The sequence below is a fragment of the Lissotriton vulgaris genome, chromosome 7 (genome assembly GCF_964263255.1).
Source record: "Lissotriton vulgaris chromosome 7, aLisVul1.2, whole genome shotgun sequence".
NCBI classification, from domain to species: Eukaryota; Metazoa; Chordata; class Amphibia; order Caudata; family Salamandridae; genus Lissotriton; species Lissotriton vulgaris.
Window position 1 is genome coordinate 1,654,435,032 of NC_141695.1, and position 20,128 is coordinate 1,654,455,159.

The window sequence follows — 20,128 nt, forward strand, 5'->3', positions numbered from 1 at the left end:
CATCATACACGTACCCCAAAAGCTTAAGGCTCATTCGTGCAAGTCTTGGAGTGGCTTTTAACATTCCTTCAGAGGTAAGGATTTTCAAAAGGGGTTTATGATCAGTACGTAATGTGAATCTGGTGCCCCAAATAAATTGTCTGAACTGTCCAATACCCCACACAACAGCAAGCATCTCCTTCTCAATGACTGAGAATTTCCCTTCTAGAGTGGTGATGGACCTAGATGGGAAAGCGATTGTGACTTCAAGGCCATGAGTATGATCAAATGCTTGAAGAGGAAATGCATTAACAATCTCTTTTCTTATGTTGTGAAAGTCATTTTGCAGAGTATCGTTCCAAACAAATTCTGATCTCAATTTAAGTAATTGCCTAAGATTAAATGTTTTGTCAGCGAAATTTTTAACAAATTTTGAATAAAATTCAACCATGCCCAGGAATGACCTAAGGTCATCCTTACAACAGGGAACAGGGGCATTTTCAATTGCTTCAACCAGCTTCTTTTTTGGAAAAATACTATTTTCACCCACTTCATGTCCTAAATAGGTCAACGAGTTCATCCCAAATTTGCATTTTTTTGGCTTGGCTGTTAGACCATTACATTCAAGTGTTTTTAAAACAGAAAACAGTCTATTATCATGGTCGCCTCTAGATTTGCCCATTACAAGTATGTCATCTTGGAAGTAGGTCACATGTTCCATTCTTTTGAATAACTTATGCATAATTCGTTGAAAAACGGCCGCTGCTGAAGCTAGGCCAAATGGCATTCGTATGAATTGATAACATCCAAATGGAGTTATGAATGCCGTAAGTTTTTTGCTAGACTCATGTAAGGGAATTTGGTGATACGCTGATACCAAGTCTATAGACGAGAACCACTTGACGCCGCCGCTTTGTGCTAAAAGTTCATCAATCCTGGGAAGACGAAATTTATTGATTACAATGTTCTTATTTAGGTCTCTTAAATCTATGCATAAGCGGAGACGGCCGTCAGGTTTCCTCGCGACGACCAATGGAGCCAACCATTCAGAGCTTTCTATTGGTTCAATGACTCCTTTCTGTTCTAATATATCTAAATCTTTCATGACATCACTCCTGATACTTAAAGGAATGTTCCTTGCTTTGTGGCACACAGGTTTGGCATCATCTTTCAAAACAATCTTATGAGTAAAGCCAATTAATTTACCAATATCCCCTGAAAAAACTTTTGGAAATTGCAAAGTGAATTTGTCTAAAAACTCCTTGTTATCTTCGTCAAGGACCAGGACTTGAACATCATTACTGGCATTTAGGATGATGCCAAGGGCACCTTGATCGATCCAGCCAAGAACAGAAGGACCCACTTCAGCAACATATAATTTGCCTAAACACTTCCGCCCTTGGAATTCAAAAATCTCTTCTACGAACCCAACCATAGGAATTTTTTCGCCAGTAAATGTGACTGGTCTGATGTCAGGTGGAAGTAAATCCTTTTTTAAAACCTGAGCAAATGACTTTTTCCAGATGTCACGTTTGACAATTGTATAAGGAGAGCCTGAGTCAGGTACAATGCTAATTAAAACACCTCCAATCAAGATGTTACAAGTAGGTTTCTTAAGTTTACCTTTAACGTTTAAAACAGCATTGTCATCTTCCAAAAAATCAAGAATACAAAAAATGCTATCATCACTAGATGCATCATCATTTTCTATATTTGGTTCCAAAGAGTCATCAACACACTTTATAACTTTCTTGTCCTTGCCAGACTTGAACTTACACACTTTGGAGAAATGCCCAATTTTGTTACAAAAATTACACTTGGATTTTAGAGCGGGGCACTTTGGGTCATTCGCATAATGACCATTAAAACCACACCTAAAACAATTTGGAATGCCTTCTTTCTTATGAGATGGACCTGGGTTAGTATTATTTTTATTTGTGAAGGAGGATTTATAACTGTTCTTTTTTTTGTAATTACTAGTTACTCTACTTACAGTTGCGCTATCATCTTCATCATTATCCTTGAGGGCAACTTTAGCACACCTCTTGGACATTTCTGCCTTTCTAACCATAGCAAAGATTTCATTAAGTGGAGAGTCTCCACTGGTCCAGAGTTTCTCCTGAATAGATGTATTGTTGGAATGCATGACCAATTGGTCTCTAACAAAACTATCATGGAGAGTACCGAACTCACAATTAATGGCTAATTTTTTAAGGGAGGAAACATAATCATCAACAGATTCTGACTTTCCTTGCTTCCTTTTAAAAAACTTGTACCTACTTATCTCTACACAAACTGGAGGGTGGTAATGTACATCTAAATCATCAAGAGCGTCAGAAAATACATTATCCTCATCAGCCCTAACTTTTTTCTCCATCTGGTTAAAGATCCTATTACCTTCTGGTCCCAAACTATGTAGGAGCATTTTCTTTTTTCTCTTTTGAGAAAAAACATCATCTTGTTCTTCTTCAAGGGCTTCTATATAGTTTAAGAAATATACTTTCCAATCTGACCACTTAATAGAAGGTTCACCTGGTCGCGATAAAAATGGAATAGGAGTATTTAGCCCACCCTGTGATGCCATTGGAGAATTATCAGTCAGAAATAACCTGAAAAAAAATGTTAGTGTAACGTAGGAATATGAAGAATATACAATAAGGTACAATTAAAATAATAAACAAACTCTTAAGGTGTGCATGTCACCGAAATCTTCAAGAAACATGCGAAAATGGTGTGCATGTCACCGTTGTAGTAAAACACAAGAAATTGTAATATGTTTGATGAGGGAACAAAATAATACTTGAACAAATCGTCAATTGAAAAATGTCAAAAAACGAAATTGTATCTTTTTAAAAGAGTTCGAGTACCTTGAATGTTTTTTTAAAACAAAAAAAAAACGAGTGGAAAATGCTTGAACTGCAACAAACACCTTCAAGTCCTTCAAACGCGGTGAAACTGCCGAAGAGAGAAGTGCTTCAAACGCGGTGAATCTGCCGAAGCGACAAGTGCTTCAAACGCGGTGAATCAGCTGAAGCGTTGAACTTGCAACAAAATGGAGGCACGTTGCATGACCCTGACGTAATGACGAAGGACGTGGTTCACGGCATCCGGTTAGGAGACGTCATAGCCCACGCAGACGAAGAATGCAGATGAGGTAGTGCAGTCAGCAATGTCACTCGTCTCCCGCTCTAGAACGTTTAATACGTTCAAAGGATGCACAGGTACGGACCGTTATTTAAGTGGGTTTGTTGCTTGGAATTACGATGAATTTAACAATTTGGTGAAATGACAACAAAAACCCAATTAAGAATAATAACGTGAAAAATTGAACAGTGCTCCTGTAAACATTCGGGAGAATTAAAACTGCTAGAAGGTTCTTTTAGTCGTAGGAAGGTAAAGAGTCAATTTTAAATGTCATAAAATTATGACAAAATTACTCACGTTGCGCAAATGTTCATCGGAGATCTTGAGCTCCGAATTCAGAAACTTTTCTGAAGTATAAAGTCCAGGAAAGGAGTAAGAGATGAAGAATGTCTTTTTTTTAAAAAGAAATTATCGCGTAGGTTCTCAATCTCCCTGCTTGTCAATCAAGAGTAGATCCCATCTTCTGTCGCCATATTGTAATGAACGATGAATCCAAATTAAGTATTAAACATACAAGTTTAATAGAGAACAAGCAGGACAGTCCTTTCCAGTCAGGTCTCCTTCACCAACAGTCAGTAACCTAACATTCTGGAGCGTGGATGTGGTGCATCACCTGGAACTATGGTAACAGAGGATGCACCACGAGCACAACGCCACAGAACACTACAGAAAAAGGGCCATAAAGACTGGTCCCGATTTAAGATGGATCATGAAACATCGATAGAGTGTCAATCTAATAGTATTATACACAGTTGATACACAATCAAAGAACAACATTAGTTAAAACATTTTTTTAAAGGGTAAATCTAGGAACTTGTGACTCTTCCTTCACATTTTTTCACCTCTAGTTATAATTATCATTGAGCTCACCTCATTTACATTAGAGTCCCCAATATATTCATAGCACAGGTTAAAATACATTTGTATCCAAGGGCATTCATAGATACGTCATTTTAGCCATATATTCAGTTGCATTACATCATTATCCTAGAAAATACTGAACTTCATGGTCTGTATTCAGGCCTATCCCTACACTTCGCAGGTGTTAAATCCACATTGCCTCTCTTCTACGTGGGGTCAATTCCCAGTTACCCGCATGGATTCCTAGGTACTTGATCACTGCCATAACATTTAAACATGCAGTGTTTATTCTGAGCAGCAGATTCTGTCATGTGTACTGCAATGGGGTTTGTCAAAATTGACAACCCTGTGCAGTAACCAGCTAAGTGGACTATGAGCATAAGAAATACCATTGAGGGATCTGCAGAAGTGCTCAAAGCTGACAGATTACTGCAAACCATAAATTGCATGTCTTTCTCTCACACTTCTTAATCCATTACACTGCTAAGTGCTGTCTTCCATTACACGATAACCACACCTCGTGTTCCTCACATACGACATGGAAACATCTTCCACACAGGTTTGAAATAAAGTCTCCACACTTCCAGCCACACACCCATGCTATCCATGAAGGCGAGCGCTTCAGCACCCCACACAGGGTTAGTATGAGCTATATAAATATTACAATACAATACAATATAATACAAGGCAAGCAAGGGATGGGGGAGGACAGGACAGGGAAGAGAAAGAACGGGTGAGAGGGGAGGGCAGGGAAGAGAATCAACGGGCAAGATCAATGTGGACCAGGCAGTAGAGAAGCACACAAATGACAAACAGGAAAGTGCAACATGGAGTTGGCAGGGTGATGCACACAGATGACAAAGAGTAATGCAGAGTTCAGGGTGAGAGAAGCACATGAGGGAGACAGCTGTATAAACATGCAACCTCATGAAATGCTCTCTGAAAACAAAAGGTAATGCTTAAAAAGTAAGCTGTGGGACAACACAAGATTCACAAATAAGAAACAGGCAAAGGAGAGGGATAAGAAAGTCAACTGATGGTAAGCAATGGGCAGAGTCCAAACCACTGTACGATTCACAATCTATCTTGCATGCATTATCTAGTAGGCAAAAACTAAAAAGTGTTTCAAGCTTAGTTTCTCCAACCCCTATTTCAAAAGCTTTTTCTGGAAGATTTAAATATTACAAAGTGCAGTAAAATGCTTGACAGTGCTGAAAACGTTCTGTTCAGCTAAAATCTCCCAGTCAATGTAAACAGATCTGCAGTCTTTCCCCAGATCTCTTCATTCCGATGGTGCGTTAACTGCTGTAACCTGCCTCATCGAAATTAAGTGGTCACTCCTGATTAGTGCTACCGTCTCTAATCCACTTCAGCATCACAGCTGCCACAAGAGAACTGGCGGTCGGGGTTGATCATTTTCATAATCTTTGAATTGAAGATGGCTTCACTTATCTTCGGACGTCTCTGTTGTAGATGCACAGTAAGCATATCCATCTTGTAACCAAACAGAGGAAAAATGATGGCCCAGAATAAACATTTTGCACTAGTTTGTGGGACAAAAGTGACAGAAACCTGGGAATAATGTGTTTTTTAATATAATTTCCAGTGCAAAACTGGTTTTACGATGGAAAGGCGCCTGAAAGGAATCATTGACATAATATCCAAGACAAAAATATAGAATATAAAAATATCAATCAAAAAATATAGATAGTCAAAATATTGACATCCTGTCTTTAAAATGTAAATGACAAAAATATCGAAAAAAATAAAGATGTAAAAAATATCGATGTCCAAAATATCGTTTTTTTAATATATAAAACTGAATGTTAAAACAATTATATTATAGAATTAACCCAAAAAATTACTTAGATATAATATACATTAAACAAATATAATAAACAAATGTAATTTCAAAAAATTAAACATAGATATATAAAATGCTATATATAAATGTATATTTACTGTAACCCCTTCCATGCTGATGACGGCCGGGAGCCGTCATGGCACACAGTGCTCGTGTGCTGATGACGGCTCCCGGCCGTCATGATCGCACCCGCGATCGGAATGTGCCACACAGGCGCAGAATCGCGGCCACGCCCAAGGGGTTAAAAAAATTAATAAACTAATAACTTTCATTCATTTGAAAGCATTATAAATATATAAAAATGAACTATAATATATATATATATATATACACCTATAGCATAAAATATAATAATAAAAACATCATATTATAAAATAAAATACTAAAATATTTATACATTTTTAAACTTACATTTTGCACTCTATTGAGTGCAACAGTAGGACAATTGTTGAATAGTGTAGGGGTAAAAATTACTATTCCCACTCCAGTGAGTGCAACAGTAGGGAAAGTGTTAGAAAGCGAAGGGTAGCGGAGGGGTAAAAATAACTATTCTCACTCCAGAGAGTGCAACAGTAGGGAAAGTGTTGGATAGCGGAGGGGAAAAATTACTATTCCCACTCCAGTATGGAGAAAGTGTTGGATAGCATAGGTGCCTTCCTTGAATCCAACAATTCACTCGGCCCCTCACAGTCCGGCTTCCGAGCCAAACACAGCACCGAAACTGCCCTCATCGCTGCTACAGACGACATCCGAACGCTACTGGCCTTCAACACAGTCTGTCATAACACCCTCATACAACGCCTCAGCAACATCGGAATACAAGGAAAAGCGTTGGACTGGATGATCTCGTTCCTCGCCGGAAGAACCCAGAGAGTCCGCCTCCCCCCATTCAAATCAGAGGCAACCGAAGTCATCTGCGGCGTACCACAAGGATCATCACTCAGTCCCACCCTCTTCAACGTGTACATGAGTCCCCTCGCATCCATCGCGCGACAACACAACCTCAACATCATCTCCTACGCTGACGACACCCAGCTGTTCCTCTCCCTCACCAAAGACCCTAACTCCGCCAAAACCAATCTACACGAAGGAATGAAAGAAGTAGCCGAATGGATGAAGAACAGTCGTTTAAAACTAAACTCGGACAAAACGGAAGTCCTCATCTTATGATCATCCCCCTCTGCATGGGACGACTCATGGTGGCCACCGGCTCTGGGCACAGCACCCATACCTACAGATCACGCACGTAACCTGGGCTTCATCCTAGACTCCTCCCTATCGATGACCAGACAAGTCAACGCCGTCTCATCATCATGCTTCCACATCCTACGCATGCTCAAAAAAATCTTCCGCTGGATCCCCACCGAAACAAGAAAGACATTCACCCACGCACTAGTCACTAGCCGACTAGATTATGGAAACACCCTCTACGCCGGAACCACAGCCAAACTACAGAAAAAACTCCAACGCATCCAAAACGCCTCAGCCAGACTCATACTGGACATCCCCTGTCAAGCTCACATTTCCGGTCATCTGAAAGATCTCCACTGGCTTCCCGTCAACAAGAGAATAACGTTCCGTCTCCTCACCCACGCACACAAGGCCCTCTACGACCTAGGACCTGAATGCCTCAACAAACGACTATCCTTCTACACACCCACCCGCCAACTACGTTCATCCAATCAAGCCCTCGCCACAATCCCGCACATCAATAGATCCACCATGGGAGGAAGATCGTTCTCCTACTTAGCGGCCAAAACCTGGAATTCTCTCCCCACTCACCACCGCCTCACACAGAACCACCTCTCCTTCAGAAAGCAGCTAAAAACCTGGCTATTCGATAAATAATGCACCCACCCTCACTCAAGCGCCTTGAGACCCTCTGGGTGAGTAGTGCGCTATACAAATTACTGAACTTGAACTTGAACGTGTTAGATTTGGGGATCTCTAGTTGGCACAGGTAGGTACTTGTGGCAAATAGGGACCCTCGCCTCTAGTCAGGATAGGGGATTACACTTCTAAAATAACCCCTGCTCACCCCCTTGGTAGCTTGGCACGAGCAGACAGGCTTTATCTCAGAGGCGTTGTGTTAAGCATTTGTGACCACATACAGTAACCCAGTGACAACACTACAAATGGACACCACACAGGTTTTATATAAAAAATAAGTAGACTTTATATAGAGTAACCACAAGACCATAAACGACAAAAATACACAATACTATTACTTTAAGATGGTAGATTAAGCTTAGTTCAGTTCAGTATTTAGATGCAACACTTTGCATCAATGTACCTTATGTTGCGCTTCCACGGCAAGCAATGTCGCAGCGAGGGAAATGCGGCCAAGTTCAGGTGCAAAGAAATAAAGGCGAGAAGTTCTCGTTCGATGCATGGACTGCAGCGGCGGCACCCTGACGATGCGACGGCAGCAGCTCCAGCGGTGACACTCTTCTCCCATGATGCGTGAAGCTTCCGCTCGATGCGACAACTACAGCGGCGGCATCTACGAAGCGACGGCAGCAGCTCCGACGGTGTCGCACTTCTCGGGAATGCGAGGTGCTCTTCTTCGATGCGGTGCAGTGCGACAGTTCCAGCGGCGACACCCTCCCTTGGAGTTGCGACGGCAGGCACAGTGACGGTGAAACGCTCCAACCTCGTTGCAAGACTCTTCTCTCGATGCGGTGCAATGCGACAGCTACAGCGGCGACACCCTCCTTCGGAGTTGCGACTGCAGCAGCAGCGACGGCGAGTCGCTTCCTCTATATTGCGGCGCGCTTCTCTCCGATGCGGTGCAGTGCGACAGTTCCAGCGGCGACACCCTCCTTCGGAGTTGTGACGGCAGGCACAGCGACGGCAACCCGCTTCTTCTCGTTGAGTCGCGCTTCCAGCTCCTTGCGACACGCAGTCCCTCAGAAGGCCCAAAACAGCAGCAGGCACTTCTAAAGAACTCTGGGGAGCTGGGGGGTGAAGTCTGTTGTCCCTGAGACTTCAGCAGGAGGCAAGCTCTTTTCCAAGCCCTTGGAGATCCTACACAAGTTGAAAGTAAAGTACACAAAGTTCCTTTCTCTTTCCTTTGGCAGTAAGGCAGCCACTGCAGGCCAATCCCCCAAGCAGCACTTCAGCTTGGGAATAGTCTCTCCTCAGTTTCATCAGGTTCCTCTCCTCAGTAAAGGTTTCTTCTTGTAGTCCAAAAGTGATCTAATTTCATGGGTTCAGGGTCCCGATATTTATACCCCAAAATCCTTTGTTCTATGAGGGGAGAGGGGCCTTTGCCCAGTCCAAACCAGTTCTGAAGCACTCTGTTTACCAGACTTCTCCTTTCCTTTCACAGTGCAGGGCAGGCACATAAGACGCCCCACAGGAGGTAGAGCCAGCATTGTGGAAGGCAAGTACAGTCCTGGAGCACTTTGTTTACAGGACTCCTTCTCTTCATTCAGTGTGCAGGGCAGAGACATCAGTTGCTCCCCAGGGGGTGGAGCCAGAATTGTGGAAGGCAGGCACAGCCCTATTCAAGGTTCAGGAGCAACTCCTCCCTCCCATCCAGATGCAGATCTCTCTATTCACCACTGGGTGACTCAGCCTGTCTCTTGGAATCCCCCAGCCCTGTCACTCACAACACCAGACAAAGGAATACACAACCTAGCAGAGGCAGGTTTGAATGGTTAGACAAGCAAATACCTACTTTCTAAAAGTGGTATTTGCAAACACAGAATGTTAAAACCAACATCACTAAAATATGTATTTTATCATTCTGACTTCAGGCATACTAAACTCGAATTTCGACCATGTTCTCTGAGTCAGTTAGGATAATAAACATGTAATAATCTAACAGCCCATTCTGGCCTATGGAGAACAGGTAGCCTTGCAATAGTGAAAAAAGAAAATGGCTGTAATTCACTATGCTATGTTAATAGGAGTTTGTAAAGAGCACGGTCACAAAAGGTTTCATGGCGCTAATCGTATGTAATGTTATTGCGGGAGACCAGTATAGCATCATTGCTCGAACAGCCAAGTTTTCAAGGCCCTTCTGAAGCCCAGTAGGTTGTCACAGCTCCTGGTTGAGAGTGGAAAGGAATTCCGTAGCCTAGATGCCAGGTAAGAGAACCTGCATCCACTCTGCCTTTTCAGTTTGATGGTGGGAGTGGTGAGTAAATGTAGGTGGGCTGATCCAAGATTGTGCCTGGGAACGTGCTTAGTAATCAGGTTTTTGAGAAATTTAGGGCTGTTACAGTGCAACGCTTTGAAAACAAGGCAGCCCGTCTTGAAAACACGACGTTGCGCTATGGGCAGCCAATGAAGTTTTGACAGTAGGGGCCTAGCTGATTGCCATCTCGGCTGTTTGTAAATAAGTCTCGACGCCTGATTCTGAATCATTTGAACGCGGTTGAGCAGACCCTGGGGAAGACCCGTGTAAAGAGAGTTAGAGAAATCTAGGCGTGAGAGCACCAGTGCTATTACCACCTGGACCGGTGTACAACTGTTACCACGCATTTTTTACCACTCACTACACTTACAACGCAGGCATTACCACGCATACCATTACAACGCATTGCGCTGGGGGGCGCTCTAGGATAGGGAATAAGTTTAATTTTATATCCAACATCTTCCCTAGTATCCACGGGGACTGGAGTTGGAATATAAAATTATACTTACCACTATCCAGCACCTCAAAGCGCTATGCGTTGTAACGGTGTTCGTTGTAAATACCGCGTTGTAATGGTATGCGTGGTAATGGTATGCATGGTAACGTCATACATCCCCTGGACCAGGGCTGAGTGGGACAGCAGATGAGCAATTTCCTAATTTTACGTAATTGGAAGAGACTGGTAGAAACCACAGACCCCACGTGTCCTCTAAATGAGAGATTGGTGTCTATAGTCACCCCTAGACTTTTCACTGATAGAGAAGGTGTGGGGGGGGAGCCTAATTCACTTGGCCAGAAGTGAGGTCCCCAGCAAGTAGAGCTCTTCGCAGGCAACACCAGTTCCGTCTTGCATGGGTTGAGTTTCAGCTAATTAAGACCCATCGAACGCTGGATGTGAAGCATCGTGGATTGAAATTCAGCGGCGGCATTGGGGGAATCCAGAGGAAAAACAAGCTGGAGGTCGTCAGCATAGTTAAAGACAGTTATTCTCCTGGCTTTGAGGGAGTGAATCAGGGTCTGATATAAAGATTGAACAACAGTGGGGAAAGGGACGAGCCCTGCGGGACCCCACAGGAAGTGGAGAAGATTGGGGGCAGTGAAGGCACTGAGGCGTACTGCTAGGGTTCTGCCTGTGAGGTAGAACTTTATCCACTTAAAGGCGGGGCCATGTATACCTGCTTGTTCGCACACATAAGGACAGGTCCTACCGTATACTTACAATGCACCCTGCCCTTGGGCCTACCATAGGGTTGACTGATATGAAGAAAAGAGAAGGTTTAGGGAATGGCAAGTGGGTACACTTGACTAGTCAGCATGACAGTACCAGACTGCACGCAGGCTCTGCAATGGCAGACCTTAGACACATTTTACCACTCTGCTTCTGTGGGTGGCACAACCAGTGCTGCAGGCCCTCCTGCAGCATTTGGATTTACACGCCATGGGCACACTCAGTGCACTAGACTAGGGTCTGACAAGTAAACCAAATATCCAAACATGGAACCACTGATTAATGCATCAATTTACAATAGGGAGCACTTGCACTGTGGCACTGAATAGCAGTGGCACTGTCCCCAAAGCATCTAACACCAGCAAAAATACATAAGGCAACAGCAAAAATGGAAGGGAGGCCAATGCTGCCAGGTCTTACAATAGGTATAAACATTATTATTCTCACTCCAGTGAGTGCAACAGTAGGGAAAATGTGTTGGATAGCGTAGGGGTAACAATTAATATTCCCTCTCCAGTGAGTGCAACAGTAAGAAAAGTGTTGGATAGCGAAGAGGAAAAATTACTATTCCCACTCCAGTGAGTGCAACAGTAGGGAAAGTGTTGGATAGCAAAGGGTAACATTTAATATTCCCAATCCAGAGAGTGCAACAGTTGGGAAAGTGGTGAACAGCGGAGGGATAAAAATGACTATTTCCACTCCAATGAGTACAACAGTAGGGAAAGTATTGGATAACTGAGGGATAAAAATGACTATTCCCACTCTAGTGAGTGCAACAGTAGGGAAAGTATTGGATAGCGAAGGGGTAAACATGACTATTCCCACTCCAGTGAGTGCAACAGTAGAGAAAGTGTTGGCTAGCGTAGGTGTAAAAATTACTATTCCACCTCCAGAGAGTGCAACAGTAGGGAAAGTGTTGGATAGCAAAGAGTTAAAATTAATATTTCTCAATAATTTAAATAAAAATTAAAAAGAATCAAAATACCAACAATACAAAAACTGTTAAAAACACAAAAATAAAAAACATAGAAAAATATAATAAATTACGAAACAGAAAAATATTTTAATGTTAAAAAGTACAAAGAACTAACTACAAATATTAATTTATACAAGTTGAAAAAACATTTTACAAACAACTATATTTAATATACATTAATTATAATAAAAAAATGATTATGAATGATTGTTAAATAAATTACTTCACACCATATTCCCCAATAAATGCACAAACAACTCCTACATAATTGACATAATTAACATATTTAACAATTAATTAATTATAATTAACAAACTAATAATTAATAATAATTAAATTCCCACAAACAACACTATAAAATTACAATCTAAAATTAATACTAATAAATTAAAATTATTAATTACTTTATTCAAATTAAATGACTTCCCACACCATTCCCCTATAAACCCTCAACCCACGTGTTCAAACAATTACACAATTTACATAATTATTAATTAATGAATAACAATTAACAACCAATTAACAAATAATTAATATTACATTAAGTACCACAATTAACAATAAACAATATTAAGTACATAAATATTATTCAATCAAAAATAATAATTATTTTTTATAATTAAATTACTTCCTACCCTATTCCCCTATCAACCCACAACCTGCTCCTAAATAAATGACACAATTAACATAATTACCAATTAATTAATAATAATTAACAAATTAATAATTAATTAATAACAAATTCATTACCACAGTTAACAATATTAAATAATAAATACATAAATATTAATGAATTAAAATGATTAATAATTATAATGAAATTACTTCCGACCCTACCCCCTATCAACCCAAAACACCCTCCTAAATAAATGACACAATTAACATAATTACCAATTAATTATTAATAAGTAGCAACCAAATAATACATTATTAATAATAAATTAATTACTACAATTAACAATATAAAATATTAAATACATAAATATAAATTAATTAAAATCATTAATTAACTAATATAATTAAATTACTTCCCACCCAGTTCCCTTATAAGCTCACAACTCGCTGCAGAACTAAAATGCAAAATTTAATTAGCATACAAACTATTCACATATACATTAAAAAAACAATACTTCTACAAAAAAATTAGACCACATACTTTTAAAAAACATACTAAAATACATCACACTAATAAAAAAATATATATTACAAAACAACAATATTTTTACTAACGATATTACTGACTTCGATATTAAAAAATACAATATTTCTTACCTTACTGTCGATATTCTGTACCTCAATATTTTTGCAGTCGACATTCTTGAATCACGGTATTTGCAACTCGATATTATGGTACTTTGATATTTGCAACTCGAAATTCAATGTGTGCATTGCCTGAAAGTAACACAAACAAGAGAAAAGCGCTGCTTTGCCATACTCTGTGTCATGGGGGCATTTAATGGTTTTTGACGCAAAACCCAGTCTACAAACAACATTATATAGGGGTTTGCGCCTCAAAGTAGCGCCACATGAAAGCTGGCGTTAAAAAGGAGAAATGCTTTTATTTTAATTGTGCACCAGCGCTAGGAAGAGAGCTGTATAGGCTGTATTTTTTTAGATAGGGTGCTTTCCTGCTCTCTCCCTCTCACACAATGCAGCTGCTGGGTGAAGGTTTTGTTAATCTGAGCATATGTCTCTCTGGTTACATTCCATAGTACGAATTTCAGATTTACATACTTTCAACAGGGTCTAGTCGATATAGTAAAAATATAATTCCGGTTTCTGAGGTTTTGTTTAACTTCTAGACAATTTCCATGCAGTTTATCTCCCATCCTGATGGGCATGAACCCAAAATATAACATACTAGCAGCCCGTCCCAACGTTGTTCGGGTATGAATTGCTGCAGGCCAGTAGTATATTGTTTTGTAGGATTTCGTTTTGATAGCATTTCTTGTCTGTGACAGGCCTGTGAAACGCTCGGATTCACAGTGCACTGCTGATGCACTTAAGAGTGCGCGTTCAGTAGTGTGTGAACTCGAGTTTCCCTACTTTATTTTTCCTTGCAATATTATATAGCGTGAACTCGACAACATGGCATGAGCACAATTTACATTACAGAAGAACACATTCATTTGTGGTAGGCACGGGGAGACAAAGCGATTTGCCTGGAATAAAAGGATGTTTAGCTGATGCTGAGATTCGAACGTAGATCCCCAGCTCTAAAGTTCGCAATTCTAGAACTTGTGGCGGGAGGTGTGTCTAAAAGTGTATGTCGGAGCTAGCCATCAATGAGAGAGACCTGTGCATTTTTCAAATGGGTGGTGAAAAATATGAGTATGTTGCTGGAGATGTGGGCCGCCGTGCCACCAATGTACTTATCGGGGGAGGGTAAACTCCCATTATTCCGCAACTTTCTTTCCGCATATCATCACTCCGCATACTTTCATTACGAAAGTACCATGACTCCGCAATACCATTATAACACATGGCATTACATTTTATATGCTTTTACCACACATACATTTACAACGGAATTCGTTGTAAATGTATGAATGGTAAAAGCATGTTTTTTTAATGTTTGGGGAAGGTAAGTATGGGTATAGCGGTATATGTTTTGGGGTACTGAGGTATATGTTTTGGGTTGTTTGGGTATTTTAAGGGTTCAGGGATAGGTATGGGTTTTGGGGTACAGGGGTATTTTTAGGGTTCAGGGCTAGGTTTGGGTTTTGGGGTATAGGGTATATTTAGGGTTCAGGGGTAGGTTTGGGTTTTTGGGTACAGGGGTATTTTAAGGGTTCAGGGCTAGGTTTGGGTTTTGGGGTACAGGGGTATTTTTAGGGTTCAGGGCTAGTTTTGGGTTTTGGGGTACAGGGGTATTTTTTGGGTTCAAGGGTATATTTGGGTTTTGGGGTACAGGGGTATTTTTAGGGTTCAGGGCTAGGTTTGGGTTTTGGGGTACAGGGGTATTTTAAGGGTTCATGGCTAGGTTTGGATTTTGGGGTACAGGGGTATTTTAGGGTTCAAGGGTAGGTTTGGGTTTTGGGGTACAGGGGAATTTTTAGGGTTCAGGGCTAGGTTTGGGTTTTGAGGTACAGGGGTATTTATAGGGTTCAGGGCTAGGTTTGGGTTTTGGGGTACAGGGGTATTTTTAGGGTTTAGGGATAGGTTTGGGTTTTGGGGTAGAGGGTATATTTATAGGGTTAAGATGGGTTAGTGTTTAAGGGTGTTGGGGTATTTTAAGGAGTAAGGGTGGGTTATGATTATGGGGTGCAGGGGTATTTAAAGGGAGCAGGGTGGGATTAGCACACGATATGAGACATGGCATGAAGGGTGGAACGTACCACACGCCCCCAGCATTTGTCACGCCCCCAGCACACGCCCACAGCACAACGCAGACACGCCCACAAGGGACTACTTTGCTGACATGGTTCTTTTACCTTTTAAATGTATATGGTGGGCGTCTGCATAGCCTATGTCCCTCTGCTGCAACTGCCCTTTCCAACGCTGTATTGGGCAGCGACGGCTCGTGGAGGGAGTTACGGTGGGGCAGGAGGGTGGGGAGGGGGAGGGGCAGGGTGGAGGTTGCTAAAAACCGGCATATGGATAATTGCAGGTAAGTAAACAATTTAATTAATAAAACGAATTTCGTAGCTCGCACTGCATTGCATTTTGCGATGCAAGGCGCACTACGAAATTCGTTTTATTAATTAAATTGTTTACTTACCTGCAATTATCCATATGCCGGTTTTTAGCAACCTCCACCCTGCCCCTCCCCCTCCCCACCCTCCTGCCCCACCGTAACTCCCTCCACGAGCCGTCGCTGGTATTGGGTGTTGTGATTGGTGCTGTGGTTTCTGAGATTACCCGCCTCAAAGGTTTGGGCTCTCTCTTTATTATATTAGTATGGATTATTACATAATAATAAAATGCTACATCTATAAAACCACATATGTTGTAGATGTACCTATGACAATAATATAAATTTTAGCAAACAATATGGAAGTAGAATACACAAAGCATGCTCTTACCTCATATTTCATATACGTATGTAACCTCCGCATGTACAATGCTAATATCACCATGGTTCTATATTCATAGTTTTTAACTGCACACATCTAGGCATCTTAAATTAGTTCAGAATCTGATCTTCAGAAGCCTGATATATCAATTCTAATTTTGGTAACCCTTTGTTTAACACCGATGTCACAATTCACACACCCCGCAAGCTCTATGTAGCCCTTCATCAATAGCTCTCCAAACCATTAAAACCACCTCATTGTAACCACTAGCCAAATATGGTGTGATGGGTCTCTTTGTGACATTAAGCATGAAGTCATTCTCCTTTCCTGTAGGATTGGGTACTCCACACGTATTTTAAAGACGTTTCCTATCGTGCAACAATACTAATTACCTTTGCTTATAGGTGCAATCATTTTTTGAGAAAAAAAACGCAGGAAATGTGTTTGCTTATGTCTTAAGTATTTACTAATTACAAAGTAAATTTACATTTCACATCTTTCAGCTCTCTGTCCTGTAAATTTAATTGTCTTTTTTCTTCCTAGGATATTTCAAGGGCCATCCCTGAATGCCAAAACACTGCAAGTGACCTGCCTGTTCTTTTGGCGCCATCACCCACAACAAACAGCAACGACCTGTCTTATTCGGGACCACCGCCTGCCAACTTCGATAGCTTCATCTCCACACCTCCCTCCCCAGTGCTCCAGAACCCAGACCTACTAGAGGGTACCGAAAGCACCCTCTCAGGCCCAGACACTTCCTCATGTTGGCATTTCACCCCTGAGGACAATGGGGCCTTCCTGCAACATCTCTTTGATGTGGATGCCTTGGTGGCAGGGTTTGGGGGTTCAGAGGTCAAAAATAACAATTCAATAAAGGAAACTGATGGATGGGCGTTGGCAAGGCAAGGATTGGGTGCACCATTGAGAGAGACGCATGTTAGAATGGGAAGAACGAAAGTGGAAACCAGAGAGATCTCTTGTCCATCAACAGAGAAAGATGTCTTGCTTGGTGTTTGTACCACCTGCTCTCTGCCATCCGAGTTGATGGACACAGCTGTACCCACCATCACAGGATATTGCGGAATATTTTGTAATTCAGAGGAAGCCGCAGACGCCGCAGTAGGTATATCCACTGTCTGTCAGGATGAGGGTGATACCGTTGATGGTTGGAGGGAAGGTACTGTGACTTATCAAGTAAATGAGAATAAACTGTCTGAAGCCTCTCCGTCTCTCATAGCTTCTCTGCATCTCGGGAAAACCTCTGACATAGCCCAGAGATCAACAAAGAAAAGGAGCCTGGAAATGACGAGGAAGCAAACCCAAGTGGAATACACCGATACGAGCAGCGACGACGACAGGCTTGTGATAGAGATTGAGAACTGACTAATTCAGTCTTGCAGTTGGTCTATTGCGATTTGTTGGAGGCTTCTCCTGGAAACTTTCCAGCTCGAACCTGCTTTTTTAAAAGCACCTTAAGGACAAAAACAGCTATTACAAACTGACCTAGAGGAAGGTTGTGCAATGAAAACTATACTTTGAACTCTGGAATGTTGGGAGCTTCATTGAAAACGATAGAGAGTCATATGGCCCATATTGGCTGTAATAGACAGTTTACTCCAACATTCCAATGCTTGTCATTCTGTTCTGCCTGTTTAAGTTAGACAAATATAGCTATAGCAGGTGGAATGGTGTTATAGCATGATCGCCCTTCTACCTTGGACCCTGTCCCTTGTTATTGGGCTTCACCTAGACTTAGGCCTCAACTCAATTTGAGGGACATTAAAAGCTGGTGGAGCCCTTCGAAGTGGGCTATACTGCAATTAACATGGAATCCAAATGGTTCCCTACCAACTCTGTACATCTAATATCACTATGTTGAATCCCAACAGGCCCTCGCTGAATTTCATCATTCTGTGGTATGTAAATTGATTACCAATTGAAATTGACACCCTGGCACATGTATGGAGGTTAATTTCTTTTTGAAGGGTGCATCAAATAAACCCTTTCCTCTTCTGCAGATAATGTGAAGGAGAATACACCCATCCATGCTTTTATCTAATTTACCATAGGTTAATTAATTTTGACTTCTTTAGTGTCACATCTATGAATCATTCTTAAATAGTGATTCATCAACGTTTGTGCCCACATTAATCAGGGAGAGTAACACGTACGGATAGAAAGGCTTAGTTTTCCAAACATACTTCCAGAAAACAAAGCACTTTAAATGTGATGAGCACAAGGCCCGCCTATATGCTTTGAAACTGAACAGAAGTGTGAACTGAATTTTTTTTAAATGGCCATTTTACGTATTCTGGTGTGTGAAATCTTCCCCCCACTGTCGTGTTGGCCAATCATCTTGTTTGCCGTGACCACAAGATGTAAAATGGACGGTCCTAATACCACTAAAAGTATGGGTATCTAGAATTGGTTCCTGAGGCCTGGATTCATGCCAGAATTTCAGGACCATCACTATAAATGTGTTCAGTTTGGATTAACTTAGGTACATGTTTCTTACGTGGACCTCCTAAAAATCATGCATGGATGCCCCCCACCCAACCCCTCTCCCTCTCCCAACCCCGCTCCCCTACCGCCCCAGGGCATTCCTACATTACACAACGCTGACTTACAGCCTGTGAGGTGAGATTTATTTATTCCAAGTGTTATTGTTTGCTGAAGGAATGTCTCTATGCTAAGCAGACCTAGCATGTAAGTGGTAACTGCTTGTTCCACTTTTGACACCAGTTACCATGCTGTTTGAGTAAATCAACTAAGATATTTGGCCGAGGGGCAGTACATTCTGTTGAGGGTCTGGCAATAGGTCTGGTGTTTTAACGATTAAATCAAAAATAAATTGTGCCAAACATACGAAATGAGATGGAGTGGCTTTGATATAAACCAACTCACCGGGTACCCCTTTTGTTATTTGTCCATAAGGAAAGAGTGGGGGTCTTACATAGATACACAAGGTTTGGTGTCCCATAGAACGTAAAAATGGTCGAAATATCTCGAGATTATTTTATGCTTCAGGACTCCCTGAAACATAAAAAGCAGACCTTAACCTGTATTTTCTGGCTCTGCAGTGACTTGAGTGTGTGTAAGCCTTTGTTTTGCCCTTTCTGGCACAATAAGGGCCAGACAGGGGCCAACACTAGCACCCACTCTTGCGTCTTTACAACCCAGATCTGAGCTGAATCTTCTTTACTTCTACAAGTGTGTTTTCTAAAAGGAGCGGAACACCCCCACCCTGCTCTCACTGCTAGAACTAAACCTTATGAGACATCTGCGTGTTTGCTCCAAATTCTTACTATACAGAGTCATCAAAGATTTTGTGGAGCTTCTGACTGGAAGAAAAGCAATGCTTTAAGTGGGAGTTTTTTTTCTAAAACCAGTTTGTATAAAAATTCATAACTAAGAATAATTTCCAGAAGGAGCGGCCAATGTAATAAGGCATGGCATAAAACATGAAAACTTGAACCCAGTACTTGATAAATTCATATAGTCCAACCAGATGAGCAATAACCCTAAAAGTATTGTATACCGAGGCCAGTAAAAACAATGGAGAAAATCAGCAACAGATGGTATTATTTCCCCTTTGAAGTGTAAACTTAAATCAACAAATACAATAAGAAAGTTCTACAAAAATATTTAAGAGTTGCATAACTAGTCCTGAAGGAATATTGCAGAAAACAGAGCCCCAATTGCATGTTACAAAGGAATAATAAAGGAGATTTTACACACAAGTTCCAAGCAGAACCCATAATGGGCAGGCTGCAGACTCCTGCCCAGACAGGCACCAGTGAGGGGCAGGAAGCCGGCTCGAGTTCACCTATGGCCCAGTAAGGAACAGGCAGCAGATTCTAGGCCACAAGGGGCCCAGACAACGGGGGCAGCAGGTAGCCCTAGGCACTTTCAATGA

At 41.4% G+C, this 20,128-nt stretch overlaps 1 protein-coding gene across 1 annotated transcript in view; it reads left to right on the forward strand.

The window, feature by feature from the left end:
* Positions 1 to 19,070, forward strand: part of ZNF831 (zinc finger protein 831) — a 530,261-nt gene extending 511,191 nt beyond the window's left edge. The window contains exon 7 of the mRNA XM_086932647.1: positions 16,756 to 19,070. Coding sequence (XP_086788773.1) covers positions 16,756 to 17,595 — 840 coding nt within the window. The 3' untranslated portion in view covers positions 17,596 to 19,070. The remainder of the gene's footprint in view (positions 1 to 16,755) is intronic.
* The last annotated feature ends 1,058 nt before the right edge of the window (positions 19,071 to 20,128 follow it).